The sequence below is a fragment of the Zosterops lateralis genome, assembly GCF_965231275.1.
Source record: "Zosterops lateralis genome assembly, chromosome: Z".
NCBI lineage: Eukaryota > Metazoa > Chordata > Aves > Passeriformes > Zosteropidae > Zosterops > Zosterops lateralis.
In genome coordinates this window covers 23638314-23657324 of record NC_139800.1, presented here as the reverse complement: position 1 = coordinate 23657324, position 19011 = coordinate 23638314, and the positions used below count along the sequence as shown (strand labels likewise).

Genomic DNA, 19011 nt, shown 5'->3' with positions numbered 1-19011 from the left:
CACTATTAATTGTGTGGTGAGTTTATGACACCCTCAAGATTCCTCAAAAACATCAGAGGTACTTGCTATATTCTTATTAGAAAATAATTTCCCTTGCAGTGTGAAACTGCTTTGCATATAAAGACTCATCTTTCCTGGGAACTTTATCAGTTTTCTTAAGGAAAAGAATAATGGCTAATATCAAGACTGCTGTTGGGGTAATCCCGGGACAGCATTAACTTTGCAGAAGTATAACATAAGGCTTTTTTATTGAAAAAGGAGGAGTGGTTATATTCTAAATCTTCACCTGCCACTCTAATACTCAATAGGATTCAGACTGAGGAAGTTTATATTGCATTATGATTCCAGTACGTAGATTCTTTTTATTTCTGGAGGTTTCTAGGAAAGAATTGGACAAAAAATGTTGAATGCTTTATGTATGCCATGCATTTTGGTAGCTGGTGGGATGAGCTGACCTCGCAGGCTCTATTTCATAGTAATTGCTGTGAATTGACAGTTCTGTGATCCACCTAAAACTGCTCAGTAGCCAAGAGTGCTGCTCTCAGTTTTCAAAGTTGAACATAAAATATGGTTTGCATGAGTAATATGCTTATCTAGATGTGTCACCTCCTGCAACAAAACTTACAAATACATGGACTGATTTTTATTAAATATGAAAATGGTTTCCTGTGTATATATTTTATTATCTAAATAATAAAGTAGTTTTCCCAAGTTTTCAATAGAAATAATTTTTCCTTTCCCCTCCCCCTCACCTTTATTTTAATATCAAATGTTTAAGTTCCTCATTTCCCACTGACCATGAAGATTTCTAAGGGCTTTTTTTCTTTTTTTTTCTTTTTTTTTTTTCTTTCACCTTTTTTTAAATTTTATTTTCAGTAGTAGAAATTGTCTTTCAATGTAAGTTGAAATGTATGATCTCTGGAAAAAAGGAAGCCAGTCCTGTTTTAGAATGGGATGGTCTCTGAAATGCCTGGTAAATCACTGCACTGCAGAGGAGTATTTAAGTTGACAGAGTACAGCCTGGAACACAGGACTGGGGGGAAATTCTGGCTCATCAGGATGTGTTCCTTACCATTGCAGACAACCACATCGCATAATCCCTTTCATAAGTTTATCAAGCCTCATCTTTAAACTAATTAGGTCGTTTGCTCTCACTATCCTTGTTGGAAAGCAGTTCCAGAGCATCGCTCCTCTGATGGTTAGAAACCTTTTTCTAATTCCCAAATCAAATTTATTCATGGTCAATTTATACTTATTTGTCCTTGTGAAACATTGTCCTTTATTTTAAATGCCTCTTTTCTCCTTGATATTTACTGTGGGGATGTAGCTAGCAATCCTATCTATGTGAAGATTTTTTCCATTTTGCCAGCCAGACAGAGCAAGCTCTTATTCCTTGCATAATACAGAAATTTGATAATATCTCTCTGGATCCAGGTTTTACATTCCACCTTTTGGAATACAAGTGTGGGGAATAGTATCTCCTTTTCAGGCTGAGCCTTTCCAACAGCTTTGTTAATGGCAATGGTACCCATTTCCCCGATTATTGAACATCATTATTAACGCATGCTTTGTTTTTTACTCCTGGATACATTAGAGCAACACACTGAGATTAAACCAATGTCTTTTCCTTTTTGCACGTGAGGAAAGGGATGTATTCATACCTTAGGCAAACTGTTTGGAACAGGGACACCCCTGGGTATGCATTTCAAAGTGTCGCAATACGTCCTGTCACACAAAATCCACTAGATGAACATCGGCTTTCCAAGTAGTCTCCAAATTTGTGAAGACAAACATGAATCTTGAATGCTGAGCAAAACCAGAACAAACAGTAGCTGCAAACTACTCTGGTTTTGCCCTTCCATTCACGATGTGATTCACAGTACAGAACCATGTGTAAGGGGAAAGACTAGTGTCATATAGCTCTTCCTGGTGTGGGATGTGAGCTGCAAGCAAAGCTCTCACAAGTGGAGTTCTTCTGGGGACACAAAGTTCCATGAGTTTGCAGGAATCATAGCCAAAGGGGCAGTGATATGGCTGCAGGGCATCTGCTTAAAAACTGTGAAAGTCTTAGACATGGAAATGCAGAGCAGATGAAAGCCTTCGTGGATACCTGGCTGTACTCCATGGAGGGCAAAGACAAGAGGTAGAGTAACACAGCCATTAGCTAGTCCAGCATGTCAGCAGGTTGTCACTGAGGAGGGTTTTTCAGCAGTTGGACAGACTTGGCCATGAGACATCAAAGGTTGTATTAACACACCTCGATGTTGAACTGCATGAACTGTCAATGCTAAATCTTATCTGTTTATCTGTTAAGTTGGGTGAGGCAACTTCAAACTGCAAAATGCATCTATAAAAGATGTCCTCATGATCTTTGGGCATGGAATTCTTACAGTATGCATCCTGGTGAAAAAAAATTCCAAAATCTTTTTTCAAAGAGAGGAGAGGGGGAAAAAAGTACTGCACAATTAGAGTCTGAGTTGTATGAAGAAGTGTTGTATACGTGTCAGAGGTTAGGAGGAAGATGTGGGTCTTTGAGAGACATCCAGCACCTTTCACACTTAATAATAGCTGGATAAGAAATTTCTGGTTTTGTCTCTTTTGTCCCTTTCCCAAGGTAACAATTCCTGCTGCCTTAGCTATAAAATAGCATTCTGCATATCCTGATAAACCTAATCTGTTGCAATTAAATCATATGCTGATCATATCACACATTTCAATTCAGATGGAGAATTGCTTCAGTTGTACTGGAGAAAGTGGCTGCATTGGATTTATTTTGATGAGGATGCTGATCTGCTAGGATCTGTACAAAAGTGGAACAAAGACAGTCCAGTGAGAGAAGCTGAAGTACAAGGAATGGAAAAATAGTGTGCAATCACATAACTGACATCTTCTATAAAGCATACATATATTAACATAGTTTTGCTGTAGATGCAATTTAAATTCTGATGTTTCCTGGTTTCTAATTTCCATTTTTTTTAATGCCTCAAAATCTTGTATTTTCACTTTTGAAAATGCAAGGACGTTGCAGAGATTTTATAGTCCTTGTCCAAGGGAGGGTGGGGAAGAGGTGAAAGGAGTGTATGTAAGGTTTCTTTTTTTTCTGGGAGGTTAGAGAAATATTATTTAGCATTCCTGTGAGTATTGTCCCATTATCATGCACAAGGTATTATCATGAGAAATTTGGTTTATCAGCAGAGATAGATTAGAGAAGAAATTCTGTGATAAATTAGTTCCCTATCGAGCAATGTTGTTTTACAGGAACCAAAATATTTGAGAAATGCTTCAACTCAAAGCTTCTGCCAGCTTTTGTAGTTGGATCTTGAATATTTGGGTTGGTAAGATACTGGGAGCCGTGTATGACACTTCTAAATCTATAACCTCTTGATTCGCCTTTTAGATTGCTCAATAAAATCAGATTATAAGCAGTTCTGGAAGTAGACTCTTATAATGAACGTTTTTAAAACTGAAGCTTACTTTTCTGGAAAACATACTCCAGATATAAACTATAAATTATAAGAAAACCCACAAAACAAATAGTCAAGCATCCTTAAATCTGTTTACAGGGGAAAAAAAAAAAAAAAAAAAAAAAAAAAAAAAAAAAAAAAAAAAAAAAAAGATATTAAAATAGCAAATGGCTGTGGAAAATGAGAGATTTGGTTTCATCAAGTGATTACTGAATATGCAGAGAACACATTTGGACCAGAAGTCCCTGAGCCACAAGGCTGAAATCTGAGAAGAATACACAGAGGAAGCATGATGCACATCCTCTGCTTATAATCTTTCCAGGGCCTCTGCCTCTGGCCGTCATTGGAGTGAGGATATTGAAAAAGGTGGACTTCATCTGAACTAGTACCATCATCCTTATATAATGTTCTGGTCCACTATTTTTGAGGGCAACACTAGTTGTTCTTTGGGATTTTTAAACTCATTAAACTCTACTCTCCTGCTTTCTGACATCAGCAGGGATTCTCCAGTGAATTTTAGCCTCCCAGAGAAGCACAGCAGCTGGTTCACTATTTTTAGCCTTCTTGATAGAAAAAAAAAAACAGTAAAATGTAACCACGTCTTTGATGTATGTCTGCTTCAGGCATCCACTATCCACTGATTCATTGACTGGTAACAGGGAAAAATTTGGTAGGTCACTGTATTCATGAGGTAGCCTAGAAAGTTTCTTTCATCTGTCTTTTAATGTCTTGGTCAAAATGGCTTTCAACAGTCTCTTTTGAGGAGAGTGCTCTACAGTCTGAATACTTCCCCACTGGGAACTATTTGCTGTGACTGTGTTGGTACAGATATGGCTTTCTGTTCATTTTTGGCCTAGAACTTCTCAATCTACACTAAAATACTAAGATGTCTATTAAACTTTTATTTTAAAAAATATATGAAAATTATAATTGGTTTTCGGTGTGTGTGTGATTGTCTCAGTTTTTTCCTGTGAAATTAGTAAAAAAGAAATATAAAAATAATAAAAAAATAAAAAAATAAAAATAATAATTTTATATATATATATATATATATATATACCACTCAGGAAAATTTAGTGACTGGCTGGCTGCTCAGCTCCATCCAACTCCTTGAAAATTACTGGCATTTTCCCAGCTGACCATGGATGGAATGGTATTTTAATGCAAATTTTATCACAGTCAGTTGATGTTCTGATTTCTTTTTACCAAGAAAGGCTATGGAAACTGTTTTCTTAAAAAATGAGCTTTATCTTGTGTTAGACAATGTGTTAAACTTATGGATAGAATCATTAAAGTTAGAAAAGGGAGAAGGGGGGAAATGGAGGCCCTCTTGGATCAGTATTAGCTTTTGTTTATGGCTTCAAGTCACTTAAGTAATAAAAGTTCCATGAAGGACTGATTTGCTCTAATGGCTGGGAGAGACGGTTAGTAATGTTTACTTTTACCTTCTGTAGGGTCATAAACTTCTATCTTATAGCTTGAATTGTCCTAAATGGCATAAGAATTTGTAGTTGTGATTCTCTTCCAGGGTTGCAAGAATTTCTCTCTCTTTATGCCTTTTAGGAGACTAAGGAGACAAACATTACAGAACAGTCACATGGAACAGTGACAAAGAAATATGTTGGAAAATTACTGAGTTAAAAGCTTGCACTAAGGAGCACCCTCTACCCTTCCATGTTGAATTAATCTTCTGCCTTTTGCCTCCTTGCTTTCTCTCAATTCCTGCCTTCCACACACGCAGGCATAGACACCCCTTGATCATGCTTAAGAGATTATTCCACTATTGCCCTAGAACTTGTATGATCCGGTTATGTGGTCATGCACTACACTCATGCAAATAAATGCCAATAAAAAATAAATTAAAAAATATTCCAGGCTAACAGGTTGTTCAGACACAAAAGTCACTTAGAGGCTGTGAGGAAGGAGCAAACATCAACAGTTCTGAACATTTAGGACACATTCCTAAAGCTCAGTCTAAGTGTTCTAATGTTGAGTTTCCTGTTGTTACCTCCAGATATTGTTCCCTGGTCTTACTCTGAACAACTTTTGTCCAATCTTTGTTCTTATACCTTTAAGACTTGTAACCCGTTATCATCTATTCCCCTGAGTCATCATTTACCCAAGACATACACATTTACTCAATCTTCCCTTGTAAGTCAGTCCTCCCAGTCCATTATAAATTTCTATTACTCATCTCTGAAATTCATCTTTTCTTTTCCATTTTTTTTCCTTCCATGTGTTTCTGAGCACTTTTAGGCAATTAGAACTGACAGGATCATTTTAGATGTGGGTTTTCTATTGACACCAAAGGAAGGAGGTGTCTGATCTGGAAGAGACATGCACATTATTGTATGTGATATTGTCCATCGTAATCTGAAAATGTCTTTTGACATTACTGCTTTTCAGCTTCATTTGTTCTGTTGAGCACTTGCCTCTGTGGCTATTCTTTACTTGTATTTCCAGGGCTGAACCATGCAAGGTTCTAGGCATGGCTAACCCTCCCCAGCAGGGGTTCAGGTGACTGACCATGCTATTAAGGGGCTCAGCACCCTCTAGTACCTGTTGCAACTTATTCTCCATTCCTGTTGATGTGTGAAATCTTCTTTGCTGTGCTGTTTAAATTTAATATCAGAACTTCTGCTTTGCTAGATAGTTCTTCTACAACTGGCATTTATCACGCATATTCCTCCTGCCAGCCCTCAGTGTTTTGTGGTGTACACTGTTCATCGTCTAACATGAGTTCAGTTCCCAAAGCAAAAAAAATTCTACTGTAAGCTGTTTCAAATGTTTGATTGAAACAATTTACTACATACTCAGCATTCACTAATTTTTAAATTGATCAACAAAAAATGTGATCAAAATATATCTCTGGTAGTTGATTACTACACACTTTTCCTTCTGTTCTCTTTGTGTCAGGAAATTGTACCTCCTTTACTTCAGCTTGACAAGAGTCCTTTTTAAACCCAGTGCACTGAATCTTGTAAATTTCACAGATCTTGTTTTAATTAAATTCACTGTTTCTTTTTCACTTCAAAGATTATATCCTTATACTTTTCGTAAAAATCTGAAGTCTTAGGTTTAAATTCACACAGTTTGTTTTAAATTTGTTACCCAGGAACTTTGATCCACAGTAGTGGATGAGAAAATGCACCTGGATACAAGGGACAATAGTATTTTCCAGGTTGCCATTTTGAGATAATCTACTGGGGATGTAATATATTTGTGAGTCCACACAGGAATGTGCACATGTTCAAGAAAAACAGACTGATAGGTGTTCTTAGCTGTAAGTAGGTTCTTGGGAGATTTTGAGTTCAAAACTACAAACTCTTTACTACAAACTCTTTGTGTGGCTTTGGACAGGTGGTTAAATCTTCATTCATTTCTGCTTGCCTTGTTTAGGCTCCTAAGTTACCTCTACATGAGCCATGCTCTTAAAGGAGGTTTGTACTGTGTGAACACAGCTTGGCTTAGAGCTTTTTGCCAGAGAGGCAGTGAAGGCCCTTGCTCTAGGGACAAACCTCTCTTCCTTTGTGTTATAACTGATTGATACGGTCTTTGAGAAGCCCTTTCTGTCTTCCTCCTGCCATGCTTCCAGAGCACCTCATTTCACCTCCCTTTCTCATTGCACACACATAGACTATACCTGGTTCTCAGCCCTAACCAAATAGAGGTTTGTTGATTAAGAAGATTACTTCATCCCTGGAATCTTGCAGAACTTGATCCTACCTCATACCATTCTGCTATACTTAAAGAACAAGCCAAACTGAGAAAGAAGGATAAAGAGAAAGAAATAGGTGATAAGAGACAATACTTATTTGCTCCCAACATCTCTTAGAGGATAGAAGAAGCTATTCAAAGTCAAAACATATGGAAAACAGCATCTGGTTATGGGCGCTTGGATGTTAATTGTTCTGACAGCTGAAGTTTGTCTCCAGAAATCTCATGAAGCCAGCTGGTGTTGTAGAGTTTTCTCTGGCTCATATTGTGACTCTTACAAGTTTCTGGAGACTTCTAGTATCAGGGTGATCATCTTGTAGGAGCAGCTGCTGCTTAAAGATTTTCATTTCTATATCAGCTGGAATCAGGAAATACATCCTTTGTGGGTTTGGATTTGTTTTTGTAACATAAAAATCCTAAGGTGGCTTCAGATGCACTTTCCTGAATTCAAACTTAACAAAACCTTGTAGAACTTGGCAGCAAGGTTCTGATGTTGTCCAGTTTACAGTTCTCGCATATGTAATGTAGAGAAAAACTCGATAAATGTGAGTAATAAGGCTGATTTTGAGAGGTATTTTGAGGTTCCATTTCGAATCTGAATTTCCTGAATCAGAAAAATGTGGGCTGGCAAACTTGGTAAGAGCAGTAACTCCATAGAAATAATTATGAGAGTTTGTTTCTGAATGGGCTAGGAGTTGTCTAATAATAGGTCTTTTCTGCAGTTGTTTCAGTGTCTTTTTCTTTCAACCTTGAGCTAGAAATGTCAGAAATCTATATTGACACTTGTGCCCTGTCTGAGAGAATAAAGAATATGAGGTTGTTTAGAGAGCATATGAGTCTGTATTTAGAACAAGCTACTTACATGTTTCTGAGACAAAAGCATAAATAACTAATCATTTGATGATTCTATCAACAAGATGTTTGCTGCATGGCCCTGACATTTTTTAAGGGCGAAAATACCAACTTTTCTTATGCAAAAGTACAAACACATTTCCCGCACATAGACTTGATGTTATTTTCCAAGAAATGTCTGTTCGTCACCCTTGTGAAAAATAATGAGCACTAACAGAAAGAAAAAAAAAATTAAAAAAAAAAAAAAACAATCTCACTCTAAATAGATGCAGAAAAGAAAAGTTTGGACAAAGCTCAAAGCTGTAAATAGCAGTGCAGTATAATTAGTTTAGAGATGGTATTGCTTTAGCTTTATTTTGCTAAGATTCAAAACATTCAAAGTGATTGTTGTTTAACGGTAGCATAACCTCTGGAGACTAGTTGAATATTCTTAAAGAGTCTCTCCAAAAGAAGTGAATCCGAAAATCAAAACAAAATGAAGAAGGGTAAAAGTTTCTGAAAGAGCTAAATATTTTAGAAAATCAACTGAGTTATTCATATGCTGCTAACAATAGAAAGAACTCCAAAGGCGAGACCCAGAACAGCAGGTATGTAGTCTAATTAATGCATGCACTCTAAGGAGGTTTAACCCATAAGATTCTGCTGAATTTAAGAGCTACTTTCTCAACAGCAGGATTATATTCTTCTGACTTTCACTAGTGGATCACAAGACACAACCCGCCCCCAACTTTTATATCTTTTTCTTTATCACTTCACTGCAAACAAGAAATCTTGAAGATTTCAAGCTGGTTTTTGTTTCTTGAGGCTGCAATGTAAAATGGGTAACATACTCGTACATTATGTTAGATTTTCTTTGAAGTACTAGGTAGGTTGAAGTGAGTCAAGATTAGAGATGATCAGAATCTCAATTCAAACTTGATGCAACTTTATGGAGTAGAAGCTGGAGTCTACTTATCCTCAGATGAGTGATCTCCAGAATTTGTTCATGACTTTCTCATCAATGACAGAGTTCTGAAATTCTGAGAACACTGTTGCTTGGTCCATAAAACCACTTGACTGTTATTTTCACTTTAATGTCTGTCTTCCTTTATTTTAAATCAAAATCATATCCTAATTGTTTGAATAGTAGGGCCTGAAGGCATACACCTCTCCTTACAAGGTGTAGTCCACAAGGTATTAGACAACAAATGAGAAATTGAAGTGAGGTTTGTCTGTATAAAAATAAATTTTCTACTGCAACTGAAAGCATTAAATATTTCCAGGCCTTATTAGGCACACCAGCACTCTCTGTTGCAGGCAACTATCTTAACCAGTAATCTACATTCTGATTTCTTTAATGGGGAACCTATTCATTGGCCATTTCTTGTGTGTGTGTAAATTAGACACCTGTACTGGGGAGAAAATGTTCTGGATAGTCAGAATTGCAAAAACTTGAGCAGTGAGTCTTCTGTTGACTTGTCTGGGATGATCAAAATTGTCTCAAAAGTTTCAGGGTGAAATTCAAAGCTGAAACATTGGCAGTTATGAGAGGACAGGACTTGGTACATGATACGTCAAATCACTGGTTCATTCTGCACCTCATTTTGAGTGTATCAATCAGCAAAGGATCATTCAAAGCAACTTTGCAAGGAACTTTCAAGACCCCAGGAAAAAAACATCTATGTATAAATCAGAGCCAGAAACTGTTCCCCCATCCTGGGGAAGAGAGTTTGACAGATCAAAAGCCTTCCAGTTTTGCAGCGGTGTGGAGGCAAGGTATTAGTGGTGTTACTTAAAAAATGAACATGAAGCTGTGAGGGTCTGCCAGTGACAATGTGCTTTCCTATGTCAAAGATCTGCACTTGAGACCCTGGTTGCCTGATCCAGATTAGAGCCCAGATTACTGGCTGTCCTGAAATAAATTACTTTCTGCAGGATCTTGTCAGAAATGGTATCATGGGGCTGAGAAACTTGGTGAAATATTTCATTAAAATTTTCTATGAGAAATTCTGACTTTTTAAAACTGATACTTTCATTAAGAAACTACTTGTTATCAAAAATCAGAATAAAACCATTGTTTGAGTTGTTGAAACACACAAACCAACTTATGTCTCTGCTGTCTGCCTGGACACTGCTAAAAATATAATTAAACATTGCTTACACTGAGGACTGACTCTGATTTGCACTGTGCATATCAATGTCTCATTTTGAACTATCATAAATGCATTTTAAGTGAGCTAGTATTCTGTAAATATGGTTAACTTCTGCATTTGTGGACTTGGCCTCTTAATTTGTTTTTTAGTATTGGTTCATGTGTGCATATGAGTGGGTCTTTTGTATGCTTTTAACATAGAGAACCCTATCAAGTTATCTATAGCACAAATATTACAGCATCATAATAGTTAATGGAAAATAGCATAAGAGGAAAAAGAAAATTAGCATTCCACACAGCAGGATATTTCGGATGTTAATCTGCCTTGCAATATAATTGACAGGCGAGCTGATATCTGGGAAGATTTTTATTCCTATCTTTTTCTCTAAACAGTTAGTGTTCAGTTGTTGTGCAGCAGGGGAGATGGAGAAAAAGAAAGTTCTAGCCAAGTGAATGTTCTTTACCAGGAAAGACGTTAACTTTTGTCAGAAGGTAGTTAATCACTGAGAGAGAAACAGATGAATAAATTGGATAAAACATTTCCAGTTCCAAAAGTCTTTATTGATTGTGTCTCCCTCAAGAAAATTCAGCTCAATCTCTGAAACTCTCAAGTGATTAAACCTTGGGCAGTCCACTGTAGACAGAGCAAATGAGAATTGGTTCAAAACCAGACATGTAGAGCTAGGATGGTTAAAGTGAAAAAGATTTCTTTTTGAAATCCTAGCTGGGAGACGTAAGATGTTGATTTTAAGACAAGCATTTTCTTAAGTATCATGATCTTCCTCTATATAATAGATTGAATTTTGAAGCAATGAACTTCTTAATTTTCAGAGAAGGAGCTCTCTTAAAACACAAACCGAGAGTTTGGAAAATGGGGCACAGATCTCTGGTCCACCTCAAATAACTCATATATCTTGGTCTAATTTTTTTTCAAAGGTAATTAGAGCACAGAGAAGTTGAGGCATCTCTAAATGAGATGCTCAGATCTGTGACCAGTTGAGAGTTCCTTTTTTTTTGTTGTTTTTTTGGTTTTTTTTTGTTGTTGTGTTTTTTTTTTGTTGTTGTTGTTTGTTTGTTTTTTGTTTTTTGTTTTTTTTTTTTCCCCAGCAATGTGAACTTTTTGATCTCAAACTAGCTCCTCTAGAAGACTGTAGTTCTTCTTGAGTTAGAGCATGACCACTACCTTGTAACCCAAGGTAGGCAGAATTACTAGTCTCTGCCTTTGGGTTTTAGGGTGTGAGGTACACTAAAGACGGTAGGCGAAAACGTAGACACTATAAACTAATCTGTGCTCTTCTGCTACAGAAGACACTCTTGTTCACTAGTTCATGTGCTATGCAGAATTCTAACATAACACAACACAGAAAGGCCAGTTAAGGAAATCCTCACTGTTAACTAATATATTTGTAACTAAAAGCAAGAAGGTATCTGACTTGAAGAAAAACCAACAAAAAACCCGACAGCCTTTTGGAAGTTTATCTTTTTTGGGCAATGATTCTGATTTTAGTTACACTCTCAAGTATGGGAAAGGCTGTAGTTTCAGAAGTTATCACCTGTCAGCCAAGCTGTGATAACTGGTTGAGTGCATACACTATAGTCACAAAAGTTTGTGAATTAAAAATTGGTTTAGATCACTCAAGTCAGCCTTCAGAATGCCTGGAGTTATCCTAACTGTTCTGGATTATTATGGCTGAGGTGAGCATCTGAGCCAAGAACTCTTCCATGAGAGGCAGTGAATTAGGGTTCAAACTATCAATGTAATTTCACCACTTTGTTCCAACCCCCCTAGTATGGACCAGGTCCACCTTCTGCTAGACCAAGACACCAAGCCTCATCCAACCTGGCCTTGAATATTTCCAGGGAAGAGACATCCACATCTTCTTTGGGAAACCTGTTACAGTGCTTCATCACTTTCAGTAAAAAATTACTTTCTAATGTCTGACCCAAATCTATTGAACTCTTCAAGTTTTAAGCCATCTTTCCCCTTGTTCTATCACTTCATGGCCTTGTAAAAAGTGTCTCTCTAGCTGTCTTGTACTCCTTAAGTTAGATGTCTCCAGAGCTTTCTTTTCTCCAAGGTGAACACTCAACTCTCGCAACTTTTTTTACAAGATAGATGTCCCAGGCTGTCTGATCATCTTTGTGGTCTCCTCTGGACATTCTCCAACAGGTCCACGTCCTTGGTAAATTTGTGACTCCAGAAGTGTGACTCCACTGCTACAAGTGGTCTTTCACAAGGATGGACTAGAGGGGAAAATCACCTCCCTCAACCTGATGGACGCAATTCTTTTGCTGCAGCCCTGGACATGGTTGGCTTTCTGGGCTGTCAGTGTGCATTGCTGACATCAATCAACATTCTCAAGTCCCTCTTGGTAGGGCTTCTCTCAATGTATTCTCTGCCCAGTCTGTATTTGTGCTTGGGTTTTTCCTAAAATGGATAAAGGACTTTGCACTTGGTCTTGTTGAACTTCACAAGGTTTGCATGGGGCCACCTCTCAAGCCTGTCAAGATCCCTTTGGATGGCATCCCTTCCCTCCAGAGTGTCAACTGCTCCATAAACCAAGCTTCTGTTTCAAGGTAAACCTGTTGAAGGTGCTCTGAAACCCAGTATCCATGTTGGCTACAAAGATGTATAACAGCACCAGTCCAAATACCAAATCCTGAGGAAGAGGAACATCACTTGTTCTCTGCTTGAACATTGAGCCATTGAGAGCAACCCTTTGAGTGTGGCTATCCAGCTAAATCCACTGGCCCATTCCTGAAATCAATTTTTCTCTATTTTAGAGATGAGGATGTTTTGTGAGAAAGTGCAAAATGATTTGCACAAATTCAGATAGATGGTGTCTCTTGCTTTCCCCTTTTCCACTAGTGCTACAATCCTGTTGTAGAAGGCCGATGAGTTTGCCAGGCAATTTCCATTTGTGAAGTCATGTTGACTGTCACTAAGCACATCCGTATTTTCCATGCAGCACTTTGTCCAGGTGGTTCTGCTCCATGATCTTATCCAATGTGGCCTGTAGTTCATTGGGTCTTTGTAGTTTCTCTTTTAAAAATAGGGATTTTATCTTCTTTTCCAATCACTGGGTACTTTGTATGATGGACTGTGGCTTAACCACTCCACCTGGTAATTTCCTCTGGACCTGTGGATTCATCTCATCAGGTTCTATGGACCTGTGCATTTTGAGGTTCCTTAGATGGTCTCAAACCTGATCTTCTGCTAAAGTGGGTTGTTGTCCCTTCTCCCAGGTCCTACCTTTGCCTTCTTCAACTCAGGCTGTGTGATTGTCTTGCAGTTTTCAGAACTATTCTTTTAAGTTCACAGTGTGTCTCCTGACAGTTTTGCCCACCAGGCTTGTGCAAAATCTTCTGGAAACTTATTATGAAGTTGAAGTTGCCATAATCACAATCATTATCCATCTGTATCTCATACAATTATTATTTACACTATAATAATATTGAATTCTCTGGAGATAAAATTAAAATAGAGCTTTTGTAATTTCTTTTCCACCTCGAGCTTTTGTTTTTGTTTCCCACCGTCTCTTTAACAATCCTGTTTCCCAGGAGACAACTTGATATGTCCTCATGCTTCCAAGACACTGTAGTTCAATAGGTTCACAGTTAATTGGCAGATGAGATTCTCCAGATGTTTATGTGCTTGCCCAAAAAAGCTGTCCACTGGTACCAAATGAACAGCTAGAAAGACACAATCCAAACAGACTATTTTCAGCTGATTGACATACGGCTGGAAAGCATGATGCATTTGAGAGAAATGCAATTGAAATTAGGAACAGTTTGGACCAAGCCCTTCATTATCAATAATTAGTCAATTAGAATTTTTGATCAAATTCTGATATAATTCACAAAGATTCACTGTACTGACTGAGTCATTACCACCCATAGAAGTGGAGGATATAAATAAGGCATTGTTTTCACACTATTGTTACTTAAGAGATGTTGAGAAATGTTCATTATACTGGTGAACATGGGCAATTTAAAGTAAATGGATGGTGCAAATGTTTTGTAATGGAATATGAAGCCTTCCACCAAAATGTCATGTTCACACTCAGACCAAACAACTGATGGAAGTGAGCAGTTAAGTTGAGCTACTTAGGAGTTTACTATGAAAAACCGTTCTTTTCCCCAGTGAAATAGGTGGTTCTGTACACAATCATGAGGTTCTGCAGGGAAAATTGATTGTTCTGAAATTGTGTTCCATCTGGGAAATCAAAATGAAAAGAAGGGAAAAAAAACCATACAAAAAACCCCCACAAATTTTCCTCATTTTATTTTCTCTGCAAAAAAAACCCCCAACTTAGCTGTTTCATATGACATTATTTCAAGACTTGGTTGTTTAGGGTGCTGTATTCCATGGTGTTAACCTGAACGTCTAGTGCTGTGTTTTCTAAGCAAGATTCTCCAGGAAGGAAGAGCCCTTTGGAGAAGTCATATGGAGCTACATTGAAAAAGGTAGCCTAGGAAAAGTAATAACTGAAAGAGGTTTTACAGTTGTCATTCCATTAAACATCACGCTACAAAGTAGAGATCAATTTTGATGTTTCAAGGAGGCGGGCAGGGTGGTGCAACAAAGAATATTGCCTTTCATCCTAATGCACATGGAGATGAAATACAGAAATTCTTGCAGGATGGAATAATAGATATGTATTGTTTTAGCTGATGTCTAATGTTGCATATGTGCCTTAGAGAGTAATGTTGTGGTAAGGAAAGGGAAGGTAAAAAATCCCCATGAACAGTCCTTTTCAAGTTCAAGTTTGAGGCCTCCTATGAAAATTAATCTCTACTTTATTTCATCTGGTCACTGTTGGGATGGAACTTCTTACTGTTTCTAAGCAACCAAGTCTTACTTAATATAAACAAGATACTATTTTTCATAAAGATATTACTTTTTACCCAACACGTGGGACAGATTGTAATCCATTTGCAGGATATATAAATGAAAAGAGGGAAAGAAACACTTCCACAGAGCACACATTTTGTCTCTAGAAAGCAGGAGGGGTTTTGTCTAATCATATCAGAGAGTAGATTTCTTTTCGATTTCAAAGTCTTTTAGTTCATAACACTGTGTTTATTATATAAGCGATAATTGGATGTATTCTGAGTACTGTTTTGGGGAGTTTGGTACTTTTACCACTTTTGACAACAGGTTTGGAGAGAACTTAATGGAGCTTTCTCCCTGGTGAGAACTTGCCTCTACACATATACACAGTGTGGATCTTGGGCAGAAAACTTCCACCTTCAGAGAAAAGTTGTCCTCTGCTTACTCAGCCCAAATTACAGTCATGGTACTGTAGGAGCTGCAGGACATTGTTACCCTGAACTGTCATCATGGCAATCACAATGAGGAAAAAAATATAGCTGTCATTATGAGAGCTCTACACTGCATAGTTTATCTCTATAACAGTGTGCTATGATGTGCCTAATTAGACTACATCAGCTGCTCCATGTCTCCTGCTAAAGGGAGACTTTCTTATTGTGTCTAGTAAACAGAGAGGTCTCAGCCTGTGATTTAGCACTGAAATTAAATTTAAGCATAGTTTCCCATTTGATTATCAGGCTATGGGTGACTTTTAAGGACTCTTTTCAGCTAGCTTCTGCTAGCTGTAAACTCTCTCCCACAATTTCTTCCTGTTTTTTGGTGGATATAGACTAACTGAAAACTCATCCACGTAAAGATAGAGGGAAACAAATCAACTCCAAGTGTGCAAATTTTTGATGATGTTCAGTCTCCTTTTTTGATTGTCATCTTCTGCATCTATATGCCAATTATTGAGACATAATAAATGTGTTTGGCTTAAATAAACAGAAAATAACAAAACCTCCAGAAAGTAATACAGGATAATAAATAATAAAAAAAAAATGTTCTTTTTCTTCTTTTTGATGGCATATCATAGTTTCATTGTGAGAGAAGTAGAGTGACTTCCACAAGACAATCTTTGAGAAAAAAAATGTAAACTTACAGAAAAAAACCTCATTTTCTTGTACATACTAATCTATTAAAATCATGTAAAATTGTGTAGTTCTTCAGTAATATTGTCTGTGGAAAAAATTTTGAAAAAACAGTGAGCATTGCATGGAAAAAATGCTCACAGTGGCAATCAAATCTGAAAAGTTTACAGTCTACTATTTACTTACCTGTTACACACTTTATATATTCTTGGGGAGAGGGTCGGTGTATCAAGATGAGGTTATGGGACTTGTTTATTTCTTTGGTAGTCTCTCTGTACTTGTGCTGCTTTTGAAAGACATTCTCCGTTTTAGGGACATCTTGTTTGAATCTTGAAAGATATGATACTTCCATTTCAGGGAGCCGGAGACATTCTGTAGTAATTTCAGAGAAAATGTCTTCTGCATAAGAAATTTTTTTTTTTTTTTTTTTCTCTCCAGGAACTGGCAGGTTTTCAGTATACTGCAGTAAGAAGGAATAATTTGATCACACACAAATGGAGTAGGATATTGCAACATCAACCAGTTTTACCAGAAGGGAAGCATAGAGGTGGGGAACAAAGGCACAGTAGGGTTCTACTTTGACAGGTCTTTAGGCTTTGTAGTTGATAAGTTAATCTTAGGAAGAATCAGAGATGTAACCCATTGGTGTATCTCTGAAGTTCAAGTGATCTGTGGGTCAGGGATGTTTTGGAGTAATTGTTTGGGCTTTGGCGTGATTGTGTTTATGACTGGAAGCCAATGAGTCCTTGCAGCAGCTAGTGCAGGGATGTGGCTTTCTGGTGTGATGTAAAAAGAGCAATGAGTTTTTTGTGCAGGTCAGGCTAAACAATAGAAATTGTCCTCTCCAGTAGGAAGTTCCAAGTCCTTGTATGCCCTTTTCTTAAAGTATTTGGTACAAAAGAAAGGCATGAGACCTTTCAGCATATGGCAGCAAGAGGATTGCTCCCAGTGCTGCTGGTGGAGCAGGAGTGGGATCTCATGCCCCATCTTGCCATCATGTGGAACCTTCGAGATCCCTAATCCTGTGCAGCCTTCTGTAACTAATGCTTAAGCATGTGTTGAAGGAAAAATAAGCACACACAGGTACACTGTTGCTCTCTTTCCTCTGGGATTCAGAGGAAGCTACGATAGCTTCATTTCTTGACTCTTACTATTGATGCACTAAGGAGAGATTTTTATGATTGATTTACTGGGAATTGGATGATGACAGGAAAGTGTTTTGTTCTGTGTCTCAATTTCAGAAGGATCTTCTCTGAAATAGTGCTGTTACTGAGGCTTTTCTTTTTCTTTTCAGGCTGTGCCTTCCTAACGTACTGCGAAAGGGAGTCTGCTCTTAAGGCCCAGAGCGCACTGCATGAACAGAAGACACTGCCGGGGGTGAGTCCAGACTAATAACTTTTTCTATTTTTTTTTTCTTTTAAACCTAAAATGGGTTACATATGGTTCTCTCATCTCAGATTTGGAAGCATAAAGTCTCCGTTTGTTTGGATGATTCACTATTTGCATTGTGCTAATAAAATCAAGATACCACCAACCCACCCAAATGGTTTCCATGCACAAAACTAAAAGCTTATTGCCCATATTGGGAGTCAGGAAAACAGTAATCAGGTGGTTATGGACTGGATTCTACCAGTCTTACTCAGCTGAGGAACTGCTTTAGGACTCTGACCACTACAGTGAAATGTTAGAAGTCCTCACCAGGTGCTTCCTCTCATTACTTTTCTTCTCTGAAGCAAGGTTTGGCAGCAAGAAATCAAGAAACAGATCACATTATAGAGTTATCACAGAATGAAAACATATTCCTGATGACAAAGTGGTTTGACTCAGTTACTTTAGTATTCAAGCAGCTGTAGCAGATTGGAAAGGCGGTGAGACAAGGAGAAAAGAGAGAGAGGAAAGACGCACACGAGATAATGAGGAAAATTATTCACATGAGCAAGATCTAAGGTTCAGACAACACAAGCAGAACTAAAAATAGAATCAGCATTATGTGGGGAAGACCTGCCCTGCTGGGATGGGTTTCTAGTTAAGTGGTTACCCAGAGGAGGGGGAGAGACTTTTTAGATTCAGCCAGAGTACGTGGATTGGTAACAGCTGAGTGCCCATGTAGCCAGAATGGGGCTGGTTCCACAATGGCCAGGAGCCAGTGATCACATAACTAAGAGCAGGCTTCTGAGGATTCTAGGTTGCATCTAAACTGAGAGGAAATCTATCCAAAAGTCTGTCTTTATTAGCTGGTGTTGAATGATTGATTCCTGTGGAGCTATAACCTACCTTTCCACCAGAACTAAGACACATCCTCTGCATTCTGAGGAAAGTGTTGGTTCTGCTCTGCCTGTTTCCATCATTCTGGGTCTATTTACCTATCTCTAAGCCACCTTGCCAGTATGGAGATGCCCACGCACTTGCTCATCTACATCTATCTTTGCCTAAAAGGCCATACCTTATGCAAATATATACATAGTTCATTGCCTAAAAATATTTTTGTCAGCTGACAACTCCCTCTGATTTTTTTTTCCTAGAAACTCTTTAGCAGCAGATTAAAAGTAACTACAGCCTTGGGGGGGGTTAAGTTTTTCTTCCTCCTCTCCCAGTGTTTTCTTTTTGCTTCTCTCTTTCCTGAATGATAAAACTGGATGCAGGGAAAGAAAAAAAAAAAAAAAAAAAAAAAAAAAAAAAAAAAAAAGAGAGAGAAAATTCAGGTAAATTTTAACTGAAATTTTCTAAAAGATTCTTGAAATAAAATAAGTATTTATCAAAACTAGAGATGTGATGAATAAGGTGTGGTGTATTTAAAAGACTATTTGAAATTACAGATTTTCCACTGAGACTGCTCTTCTCATTAGGAGATAGATCATTCACATGCACATGGATTTCTATCAT

At 37.7% G+C, this 19011-nt stretch overlaps 1 protein-coding gene across 1 annotated transcript in view; it reads left to right on the top strand.

The window, feature by feature from the left end:
• Positions 1-19011, top strand: part of CELF4 (CUGBP Elav-like family member 4) — a 693954-nt gene that overhangs the window by 73096 nt on the left and 601847 nt on the right. Inside the window, exon 2 of the mRNA XM_083883995.1 lies at positions 17423-17505. Coding sequence (XP_083740121.1) covers positions 17423-17505 — 83 coding nt within the window. The remainder of the gene's footprint in view (positions 1-17422; positions 17506-19011) is intronic.